The sequence below is a fragment of the Eptatretus burgeri genome, chromosome 9 (assembly GCF_056783735.1).
Source record: "Eptatretus burgeri isolate ZD-2024b chromosome 9, Ebu_testis_v1, whole genome shotgun sequence".
Taxonomy (NCBI): domain Eukaryota; kingdom Metazoa; phylum Chordata; class Myxini; order Myxiniformes; family Myxinidae; genus Eptatretus; species Eptatretus burgeri.
Genome location: NC_140969.1, coordinates 66,991,785 through 67,004,284, shown reverse-complemented (window position 1 = coordinate 67,004,284; position 12,500 = coordinate 66,991,785). Strand labels below are relative to the sequence as shown.

The window sequence follows — 12,500 nt, the reverse complement described above, 5'->3', positions numbered from 1 at the left end:
GGATTAACTTGAGTCCGGGGCTAAAATGACTTCTAGAAGGGCGAGAGACACGATCTCGGGATCCATTCAGGGGTTTATGAGGACGGCTAGTTCAATAGTGTAATTTTCAACACCACCTGAGGTCATATTCAAGGTCAAAAGGTCATATTTCAAGGTCAAATTACTGAATTTTGGTATTTTTTGCCCGTTTTTGTGTCTAACTCATAAACGGTGAGAGATGGCTGATTGTAATAAGATGCAAGTGTGTAGAGCTGTCAAACTTTGATATTTATTGTCATATATCGTATTACATAAACATTATATGCATATCACAACACTATGCCTATTACAACTATGTCTATGTCTATCACTAGTTGGAGAGCTTTTCTTGCCTCCTGAGGCATCCCAAAGCTTTTTCTTTGTCACTTACATTGAGGACATGAGCTTTCAATAGAATGTTAGCTAAAGTAGTGCATGCAGCATTACTACTAGCTAAAGGTGCATCTGCAGAGGATAACAGCTCAGCAAAATGAAATCGGCAATGCATTTTAGTCTTGTCATACAAATTATAGGCATTATGTACAAAAAAGACGGTTGACATAGTCGGCACACTCAATCCACCTCTATTCAAATTATCTAGAAACTCAGATGATACCTCGTTACCATCTTCATCATCAATGATCTCCTCCATACTAGTGCTATCGCCATATTTATGAACAAGGTGTCCGGCCAAATAAACTACTTTATGCTTAAGGGCATCGTCAGACCCCAAGAGATCCTGAGTGTCTTGAGGAGTAATCTCATCAATGAGTTCACTTCGCTCATCTGGATTTATGGAAGTTGTGCAGTTCTTGTCGCAATCAATCACACGAGAACTAGATTCGGGCATAATGTCTTCCTTATGAGTGTTTGCAAATTTACAATTTTAGCTGCAGCCATAATGTCAACTATATCAATGTAGAAGTTTCCACCGCTTCTTTGCCTGGCTTGGCCGAAAAACTTTTCCAAGGCTTCATCTGCAAATATAGCAGGAAGAACGTAGTCAAAGTCTTTCTCTGCCAGAAGCAATTCGGCAGTATCCACATTATTACGTGTGGACACAGTGAAGGCTTCAGCAGTTTGCTGAGTTAGCTTCAGCTTACGACCACCACCTTCTTGCCATGCGCAGGTTGATATAATTTGGCAGGCCTGCTCCAGCCTAGTGAGACTTGTACAGTCTGCTGTCCAAGGCTGTCTGGATTCGTTGCGCAGATGGATAGCTGAGAAACGGTCTTTCACGTTCATCATCTTCAACCACTCACTCATTATCGGGGTGAGGATGATTGTGCCTTCGCTGATGCCCAGTGAATCCTTGAAGGTCTTTAAAGCACCGACAGTCTTGTCATTGAACACTTGGCATACCAATGGTACGCTCTGGCGTTGAAGGGGCTTGGGGAAAACAGCGGTGTGCGTTAGCTTGGTTAAGCGAATAAGAGTAGCCTGGTCGATCTCATAAACCTTCTGAATATCACTCCAGTAAGCTTTGTACTAATTACCATCTTCGACAAATCAGAGTGTCTTGCCATCAACAATAATCAAGTTGTTACGAACATTTTTGAAGATGTGCACATAGTCGTACACTAAGAAAATAGATTGCTCTTGAATTGACAGCACTTGGCAACTTCCTGGTCCTCCAAGTTTTGAATAAACACTGCGGTTGGTATTGCAATTGTCACATATCAAAGAAATCACAGTACCGCCAACACCAACTACAGCTGATGCAGCTTCGATAAGGAGTTCCTTCAGCTGATCGGCAGTTAGTTTTTTGCAGGGCAAAATGCGTAGAATATAGCGTGGACCACCGAAATGGCAGGCAACTTCAACAACCATAGCATGTGAAGCAAGCATTTCTTGTTCACCACCCGCTGCTGCATTTTGAGCATATCCGACAACATGCCCTCCAGAAAATCGCAATGTCTCGACCATCTTTACCTCGTCAAACATTAAATTGACCAAACGCTGCTGTGGTTTAAGCTGGTCGAACAAGGTTTTGAGGTTGGAGTCCTGCTGACTACTAGCAAGCATCTGTTTTACCTTTTTTGTTGATGGTAGAATGATTAAGCTGGATTGACAAATCATTTTGTATGCACTGGGTGATATGTTGTGAAGCTGCATTGCGAAAGTCATAGTATCAGTACAGCAATGCCAACCCTCCCGATTTCATCGGGAGGCTTCCGAAAATTCACCCAAACTCCCGCCCTTACGATCACTATCCTTATCCTCCCGAAATTTTGATATTTTTGCACTGTTCACTAATCAGAATGTACTAGTATGAGAATTGAATGAAAAGCATCGTCTGCTACGTATAGCATGTGGTAACTCCATAACGTTCGCTGCTACCAAATTGTACGTAAAAAATTGCAAATTCAAATGAGGAGCAGCGAAACATTGGGTCTGGATCTCGCTTATGCGATCATGCACTGAGATTTAGTGCATGCGGTATGTGTGCAATACAGTGCATGCGGTATGTATGCACAGTGTATATGCATGCGATACGCTCACTGCATGCAGCTGGGCCCCGTACCAGCCCGGCGGTCGCGACCACCGTGCGGTGTTTAACAGCCGCTAGAGTTCTACGAGTCGCGCTGCAGCTGTGGGACATCGACTTCGAAGTTACCGATGCTTCAAGCCCTCGATGTTGATTACGAAATGGCAGAAAAGAAGCTTACGAAGACCAAGAAATGGTCTCAGAAGTACAAGACCGAATACAGTCTCCAATACCCGTGTATTCGAAAGTCTGAAAGAGGAATTCATCATGCGTATTGTACAGTATGCAGCGTTGATATTTCAGTTGAGCACGGAGGTCGCGATGATATTCGGAAGCACGTTGGAAGCAAACGGCACACAGACATTGCAAAGGAGAGATCTTCGAGCACGAGTACCGGTACACTTCTGAATTATTTCACCAAACAAGGGACAAGCGAGGAAGAGGATGTTACCCGAGCGGAACTTCTCTTTAGTGGATTTATTGTGGAACATAACTTGCCCATATCAGTCTCAGATCATGCTGGACCTCTATTTCAAAAGATGTTTCCAGATTCAAAAGTTGCTTCAAAGTATGGATGTGCAAGAACAAAAACTTCAGCAATAACACTGGTCAACAATTTTTTACTTTCTGAATGTTGTCTAGATTTCTACAAGTGAATTAGGGTATTCTGGCACTGCTGAATCAGGAAATGGCATCCGTTTCTCTCCATCAGGTCAGGTTTTTGTGCTAAGTTGATTTGAAAAAATCAGATCTTGTGACAAAATCAATTACATTTTTGTGGCATTATCAGCTGATTTTTGTCAACACATATCATCCTAAACATGTTTTTAAGAAAAAAAAATGTTTTGCCAACAACATTTATTGATTACATGATAGAAACATCGATTACTGTCATCTGAATGGTGGGCATTGATAAAGGTAAGTACAAGTAAATTGCATGTTGCGTCACCACTGTTCAAACTTCAGGGCTTGAACTTCCGTTTCTTCGAACTCCTGGAATGTTCAGCGGCAGGGAGGTCTCTCTTCAGATTCCAACAGTAGTCAGCCATCATGACCGCGTCCCAGCGACCCTGATACCTGGTCTCCATCTCCTTCATGTCCTGATGGAATCTCTCCCCCTGCTCGTCACTCATTGAACCCAGGTTCTCAGGAAACAGGTTCATATGTGAAAATAGGTAGTGCATCTTGATGCTCATGTTGCAGCCCAGGTTTCTGAAAGCAGTCAGCATGTTGTTGACAAGTTCTGCGTAGTTTCTGGCCTTATTGTTGCCAAGAAAGTTCTTCACTACCAAAACAAATGTCTTCCACGCTTCCAGTTCCACTTCGTTCATTGAGTTTTTGAACTCTGGATCTCTGATGAGCTGACGGATCTTAGAACCATCAAAGATGCCAGCTTTCAACTTCTCCATGGTCAATCCTGGAAAAGCCTGGCACAAGTAAGTGAAGCAGTCACCATCTTTGTCCAGAGCCTTGGTGAACTGCTTGATTAAGCCGAGCTTGATGTGCAGCGGTGGGAAGAGTATTCTGTCTCTGTCCACCAGAGGGTTGTTGATGACGTTCCTTTCTTTGCATAGCACCAATTCCTCCCGCACAGGCCAGTCCTTCTTCGTGTAATGCTGAGCACGGTCCCTACTATCCCACATGCACAGAAAACATGGGTACTTGGTGAAGCCAGACTGTTGTCCCAACAAAAAGTTCACCATCTTCAGGTCAACACAAATAAACCACTTATGCTGATCATAACCAATTTTCTCCAGCACGTACTTCACCGCTTCATACTTCTCCTTCAGTGTAGTCGAGTGAGCGATGGGTACAGAGGCAAACTGGTTGCCGTTGTGTAGCAGAACACATTTCAGTGATCGCTTGCTGCTGTCAATGAACAGTCTCCAATCTTTGGGTTCGTACTGTGGCACTCCAAGCTTGAGCAGAAGCGCATGTCATAAATTGGCGCATGTAGGTATTGTACATTCTTCAGAGTTCGTTATTTCAAGAAATACAACTTTTTTGTATCACATTATTACAAAATCTGCCCCATTAACTTTAGTTTTGATCCACGAACTTTATGCTTTGCCTCACCAATTTTTGGAAGATTTTGAGGTTTTATGACTTCAAACTGATCCCTTTTCGACATAATCACCCAGAACTATCGTACCTGAATACTTCTTGTCATTAAAATAATTATTTCCAATCAAAACAATTATTTGACATGACATTTTACCCCCACCAACTTCTTCTAAAATGCTCCACACATGCGTACATGTGAACAAAAATGTAAAAAACGACATGTGGCCATATCTCAAAAACTTGACCTGATTGAACAAAACTAATGTGAGTTTTGGATTCAGCGCATCAGATTCGTCCTAAATCAGCTTAAAAAAATGCAGACAACAAATTTGTTGTTGACCAGTGTAATTGGTGAGTTGTCAAATGTTACTGCTTCATCTATTGCCGATATTGCTAGACGAGCTCCATTTAGCCTAGCTACAGACGGTAGCAATGACAGTGGTGAGGCCCAGCTATATCCTGTCCTGATTTCGTACCATGACAACAGTGCTGGGATTGTGAAGCAAGGTTTGCTAAGTTTGCCTGCGTGCAAACAAGATTCCACTGGAGAAAACATTTTCAAACTGCTTGATCATGAGTTCAGTGACAGGAAAATTCCGTGGGGAAATTGTGTTTCCTTTTGTGCTGATAATGCCTCTGTCATGGTGGGCAAGCACAAAGGAGTCGCTGCTTATATCCACAAACAAAATCCAGAGTGCTACATCATGGGATGCCCTTGCCATATGATGCACAATACGGCCAAGAAGGCGGCTCAGGCCTTACCCATTGAATTAGATGACTTTCTCATCGATATTTACTACTACTTGGACAAAAGTAGTAAACGCGTCAAAGGAGTGAAAGCACTGCAAGAACTCTGTGATGCCCCGACATACAAGATTCTGAAGCATGTCGCAACAAGGTGGCTGTCCCTTGGTCAGTGCCTAGACAGGCTGATTGAACAGTGGGAGCCACTTCGCCTCTTCTTCAAAGAAGAAGTACGAAGAAAAATGCAACCAACTGTAGCCAAGACTCTAACAACGAGCAAGAAGGACGGCACTGTATCTACTGCCAGTACTGGCACTGCAGGATCAAGCACTAGTGGAGCAGCATTCACCACTACCACTGCAGTATCTGCTGCGAAGAAGACAGCAGGGACAGCACCAAAACCAATGCTGAGAGCAGGTAGCATCACCGGCCCTTCATCACGTTCATCTACAAAGCAGATCCCTTCAGAGTCGAGAAAGACTGTGATAGTCCCATCTACAGGCAAAGAAGGACCCAAGTTAAGTTCTGCTTTTGCCAAATCACTTGATAGAAGCTCAGCAAAACCTTCGAATCAGAGGTCTTCTTCCTTGGCTGCACCTACCTCAAGCTCTCTCCTCAAACGTAAAATTGGATCTGGTACTACGAGTCTGACCTCTTCTGCTGGCAGTAAACGCAAGTGTGATCGCCCTGCGGCTAAGTGTACTACGAGTTCTACAACTAAAAGCGCATCTTCCTCAAACACTGTGCAGGAATCTAGAGAAAAATGTGTCAACAGGATGTTCTTGTCTCCACAAACAAAACTCTATTGTTTCTTCCTTCGATATGCTAATAAGCTTTTTGAGAAGGGGAATCTTCTGCTCCAAAGAGACGAATCCTGTATTCATCTCCTGCACGGAGAATTGAATGGTCTTCTGAAAGATATCTTCGTACGGTTTTTGAAACCATCGGTGTCATCTGTTCCTCTGGTAAATGTACCCTTCTCTGACAGAAATCATCAGAAGAATGATGAGGACCTCATGATTGGGAACGATGCCAAACTGTATATAAGGGAACAAAGGAGTCTCAAGAAATCCACCTTCACTCTGAGTGAGTCAGACATCCAAGGTTTCTTCAGTGCAGTTCGCTCATATTATGTGAAAGCCTGCAATTACATCTTCAAAACCTGGCCGCTAGATGATGAATTAGCCAAGCATGCTCAGGTGCTGGATGTTAAGCTACACCAAGAAGTGGGGTTTGACTGTGTGGAGTTTTTCATCAAGAAATTCCCCTGTCTGTTCAGTGGCGGTGATAGTGACATAGACAGTCTTGAGAGTGAATTCGCTCACTACCAGGCAGACGCCTCCATAGCTACAATTGCTACTGAGACAGTGAGAGTGGATGAGCAGTGGCATCGGATTTCACAGCTCACAGATCCCTGCACTGGTGCCAAGAAGTATCCTAATTTGAGCAAAGTGATGAAGGGAATCTTGGTCATTCCTCATTCGAACGCATCATGTGAGCGGGCACTCAGTCTTGTACGGAAGAATCATACTGAATTTCGTCCCAATTTGAGTGTCAAAACCCTGGAAGCTCTCTTAATTGAAAAACTAGCTCATAGCACCCCTTGCTACCAGAGAGAATACAGCAAAGACATAATCAGAAGGGCTAAAAGAGCCACACAGCTGTCACTCAGCAAAGCTGCCATGGAAAAAGCAAGCAGCAGTAGTACCAGCCAGTAAGGTAAGAAAAATATTGCTTCTTTTGTGCTTTTTGTTAATCTTTGATTGTCCCCTAACTTACTAATATTAACATACATGTAACATTAAAAAGTGCACAATTTTCCCCTTTTTTTGTTCAAAAAGTGGGAATTCTTAACATGTTAAATGCTCCAAAATAGGGCTCAGAGGGCACTAGAGAGCGTCTAGAACCCCAGAGCTTCCAGGGCCCTAAGGCGGGCCCTGGACCCCGCCGCAAGGGTCGAGCGCTCCGCGCTCGAGATGTGCGCTTCGCGCACATTATTTGGTGTCGGTTGCAAATCCTCCCTAATTCTGATTTCCAAAAGTTGGCATCTCTGTCAGTATCAAATCGGCGACGATCAAGAGGTTTGAACATAAGATGCAGCTGCGACAGAAGGAAGGTGAAATGAGGAAGCTCGTGTGCCTCAGTCATCCAACAGTGCTGTCTTATTACAAGCTGAATAATTTCCTTGCTTGTGCATTCATAGATGTTTACGTGGTCAGTTATGGATCTAATCTAAGACCATTTTGAGAGCAGGCTGTTCTTCTGCAAAGGAAAAAGTCGTTTTGGCACCTCAATGCCATCTTTCTCAACTCTATTCAAGAATAGAAATCCAAAAGGTGAGTGAACTTGTTGGAAATGAAAGAACTGCTTGACAGTTTGTCCAGTTGCATCAGTTCTTGATAGGTAAAGTTTTTCCTGGTCTTTTATGACGTTAAAGCCAGGAAAATAGGAGCTGATTTTAGCACAGAAGTGGTCGAAATCTTGGATATTGTCTGCAGCCTCATCAGCTGCCTGCATCTTCTTAGCTCTTGATTCTGACGTTGATGATGTTGGGCGTGGGGCTGAGATCACCTGTTTTAAAGCTGATTTCGGTACTCCAGGAAATATTGATGGGGGTTCTTTGGGTCGTTTGCCACCCCTAACTGACACCCAATCACAATTGAAATGTCCCACAAATATATATCTCCTTTAAGCTCCTCAAGCTTTCTTTCTCATTTGGAATTGCCAATATCCATCTCTCCCTCTCCTCAGGATCTTTTGGGAAGGATATGACCTTTACATAAGGCATCCCATCATAGTTTGCTCTACAACCAAAGCAGTTGCAACGATGTGGCATATTGTCACCAAAGCAGGAAACAACGCAAAGATCCTGTGAGATCACCAACTGGACAGTTTCTGAAAGAGGAACAAACAAAACATACATTAGTTAATGATGATAGAAATCAGCAAGTAGGTGCAGTAGGTGCACAATGTCATGTTTTGTCATAGGTTTACAAAAGTATTCCTCTTTGAGTTAGACACAAAAACGGGAAAAAAATACCAAAATTCAGTAATTTGACCTTGAAATATGACCTTTTGACCTTGAAGATGACCTCAGGTGGTGTTGAAAATGACACTATTGAACTCGCCGTCCTCAAAAACCCCTATCTGGATCCCGAGATCGTGTCTCTAGCCCTTCTAGAAGTCATTTTAGCCCCGGACTCAAGTTAATCCTTCAGTCTCAAGTTACAAACCCTGAGATCGTGAGATTCCGGTCCTCTCTAGAAGTCTATGGCTACGAGTTATTTTTTAACCTCCGCCATCGAAGATGGATGGAGGTTACTGTTTTCACCCCTTTCTGTTTGTTTGTTTGTTTGCTTGTTTGTTTGTGAACAGTATTACGGAAAAACTCCTCGACGGATTTCGACGAAACTTGGTGGGGGGGGGGTTCGGTCTGGTCCACGGTTCATGCCATTAGATTTTGGACTTGGTCCAAAATCCAATATGGCCGCTATGGCGGCCAATTTGAAAAAATATTTGAATTTTTTTTTTTTGTATTTCTACATGTTTCAAGTCATTTCCAACCCCCCCCCCCCCCCCAAAAAAAAAAATAGAGAAAAAAAAAGGCAATTTTTTTTTCAACAAAATTTCGATTTTTTTTTTTTTTGCATTTCTACATGTTATTAGTGATTTCCAACAAAAAAAAACATGCCAAAATTATAATTGCGGCTGATTTTGGAACTTCAGGTAGATATACCCACGTAAAATCAATTTCTGTCTCAAGTTATGACGAATGAATTGAGTATGTTCAATGTTAAAAGTTGCACGGGGTTCAATGTTAAAAAGGGAAAGTTGCAAACTATAACTCTGTGAGCACTGTTGACGTCAAATTGAATGAATAGGATATCAGTTTCACTTGAGTGACCTAGCAGTATTGGCGGCGGAGGTTTTGCACTCTACCGGGTGCTCCCCCTCTAGTTTTAGTTAGGTTTTTATTACATCTACAACAACAACAGCGACGCCGACCCGCACTCGACCCGGTCGCCATTGCCCACGTGTTTTTGGCTGAGGGCGTGGGCGGAGCCTCTCGCTTCGGATCGAGGCTCCGCCTCAAGGAGGGGCATAGAGCGTTTCCTCCAGCCAATGAGTGAAGGGCGAGCACCACACGCGTGCCCCAGCCAATCGGGAGCCTGACCATGAGTCGTCCGACAACCCCTCGTCCAATCAGGAGGCGAGTGGCGAGGAAAGAAACCCCTCCCACCTCAAGAGAGAAAAAGAGATGAAAGGACGACAGACAGGAGTTTTGGTGGCAATTGCGGCGCAGTCTGTGGTCGTGGTTGAGCGGACTCCAGTCTTGGTGGCGATTGCGGCGCGGTCTGTGGTCGTGGATGAGCGGACTGCAGTCTTGGTGGCGATTGCGCGTGGTCGTGGTTGAGCGGTCTGCAGCCTTAGTGCTGACAACGCCAAGGTCGTGGGTTTGAGTCCCACCGTGGTGGTTCGTGTGACCGCACGAGGCGGGACAGGTAGCCCGGCTCGGCTCTACCGACTAAAGACCCACGGGGTCCAGTTTCGTGTGTGTGTGCGTGCGTGTGTGTCCATGGGCCCCGTCTGTAAGTAGAATCGTTAAGTGCCTTGTCAGCCTAGTGTTGGCTCAGTGGTTAGGTTGGTGGCTTGGGATACTAGGGTCCTGAGTTCAAGCCCCGTCAGCTGCTAAATTAATACACCCGGGGGTTGACTCAGCCTGTCATCCTTCCGAGGTTGGCGAAATGAGTTCCAGTTCCAGTGTATGTACTGGTAGAGGGGCACTGCATCAGCGACACGTCGCGCTTCAAGAAATGATAGCTACCCCGGCAGCTCAGCTGCCATACGACCACCACCAAGTGCCTTGTTCATTGTAGATGACATTTATTCATATTCGGATAACTCTGCTCCTTGTGTGCTCCCCTGCCCCCTTATAAATAAACACCTGTTAAATGTTCCAGTTCGTTGTTCATGTTTTCTTTCATTGGCCTAGCTTGGTGCGTATTGAGAAATAGTAAGGCCGTTCGGGCTGGTAAGTTGCCATTTGAATCGACGGATCTTGGTAATCCCCGCTCGGTTTACACCCCGATCGGGCTCGGTAAACGGTCCGTTCCACCCGAGGTCCGTCGAGGGTGTGCTTTTCCCCGGTAGTTAGACGACGTGGGTATTTAGATGTATTGAAATTAGGCAATTAACCCTATCCCATGCCGTCGAAATATTGGCGACCACGGTCCGCTAAGGGACCCGTGAACTCTCGGACTAATCTGAGAGTCACGACCTAAATTCCGGGTGTTCGTTGGGAGACGACCCCACTGCTCCACCTAGTGGTCGTTTATCACCACCGACCCCCGGCCCACAACAATATTTCAACCAACTGCAGAAAAAGGGGAAATGGTCGTAAAACTATTGTTGCTGTTGTTTCTCATCCCTATTGACAACATAGTCCTATTGTTTTTCCTTCCTTCCCTTTCCACCCCCTCTGATCTTTCTCATGTAGCTGTTCAATGAGCTGGGAAATCAAGTTCTTGATGCTGCATTTATTGGATTCAATGCCAGCCTACTGGCTTATGGGCAGACTGGCTCGGGGAAAACGTATACCATGGTGGGCACTCCGGTAAGATGATGATGTACACCCAGCTGGATAGCCTTTTTATTAAAACCTTTATGATATAATTATACACTTGGAATATTTGATTTGAATGTCTGAAATTGAAATAGTGGAGGGTGTGGAGAAGACTTCCTGGTCATCAAATATATTTCTGTTGCAGGTTTTTTTGAAGTCGACCATGTTTGTTTTTCTTGGGGGTCCTTAAGCCTGCAGTTGCATGTAGCACTCAAGCTATTAACTTTCATACCCATCTATAATGTTTGTTTATTTTTTTTATTTTACCTCCACCACTGAAGGTGGACAGAGATAATGCTTCCACCCCTGTCTGTCTGTGAACAGGATATCTCAAAAAGTTGTGGACGGATTTGGACGAAATTTGGTGGAGGTTGGATTTGTGACAAGGACAAAATGATTACATTTTGGTGAAGCTCCGAATCAGAGAATTTTTCAAGTGATTTGGCTAAAAACGACATGTAACACAATATCTCAAAAAGTTAAAGATGGATTCGGATGAAGTTTGGTGGACAGGTTGGATGTGTGATGAGGCCAAATTTATTTGATTTTGGTGAAGATCCGAATCCAGATACGACAAAAAAAAAAATAGTGATCCTTCACCATTGAGAGATGTGGCCAAAAACGATATGTGCCATGATATTTCATAAAGTTGTGGCCGAGTTGGTTCGGTGATAAGAATAAGCCGATTTGATTTTGGTTCAGGTCCGGATCCAGATCTCACCTATCAGTGGGATACAAAACTTAAACTGTTCAACCTGGCGCAGGTATGTGCTTTACCGATTGCCATTCCAATTTGCCTCTGGTATTGGTGGTGGGCCCCTCATGATTTGGTCGATTTTCCTCCCCCAATATGTCAATAAAAGCAGTGCTGGAGATTAAAAACAATACCTTCTCCATAAAAATTGAGTATTGCAATCACCCTACTTACTTCCCACTCCAACTAAACTTCCATTCCCATCACTCGTTGACCTTCGTCTTTGCACTTTCCTATACTTCTTGGGCTTATTGAGCATATTAAAATTGAACCCATCTTTTTGTGCCCCTAATACTTTGTCAAGTATTTCTGCAATATTGGATTATTGTCAGAACATGTACATATTACATGTTGGAGAAGGATGTTGTTAAAATTGATTTAGAATGAATTTCATGGACATTAAAGATCATCGATAAATCATTGTAATATATGAGATTTGAACTGGGGTTTCCTGCATCATGAGCCGTGCGTGCGTAGGGGTGGGGGGGGGGGGTGGGATTCCAAACTGACTGGCAGGGGTTGGTGGGGATTCCAAACTGCCTGGTGTTGGGGAGGGGTGGTATTCCAAATTGGTTGGCATTTGAGAGGGGCGAGGGCGATTCCAAACCAGCTAACCCTGGAAAAGACTTGTTTGTTGGAAAGAACAGCTTCTTCTGCAAATATAAAACAAGTGCATGGAATTTAGTTTTTGTGAGGACAATTGTAAGGTTAATGATTCCACAACTGGTGTCAAGTCCTCCTCCTCCTCCTTCGTATGCAGCACAAGGCTGCAGGTAGCATCATTTGTTGGGGGCATGGCTGTGCCGCTG

At 44.0% G+C, this 12,500-nt stretch overlaps 1 protein-coding gene across 6 annotated transcripts in view; it reads left to right on the top strand.

The window, feature by feature from the left end:
- The window catches only part of LOC147020267 (uncharacterized), a 162,424-nt gene that overhangs the window by 28,268 nt on the left and 121,656 nt on the right, over nucleotides 1-12,500 (top strand). For all 6 annotated transcript variants that reach the window (XM_085895514.1, XM_085895513.1, XM_085895512.1 and 3 more), the window contains exon 4: nucleotides 10,812-10,928. In XM_085895514.1, coding sequence (XP_085751640.1) covers nucleotides 10,812-10,928 — 117 coding nt within the window. The remainder of the gene's footprint in view (nucleotides 1-10,811; nucleotides 10,929-12,500) is intronic.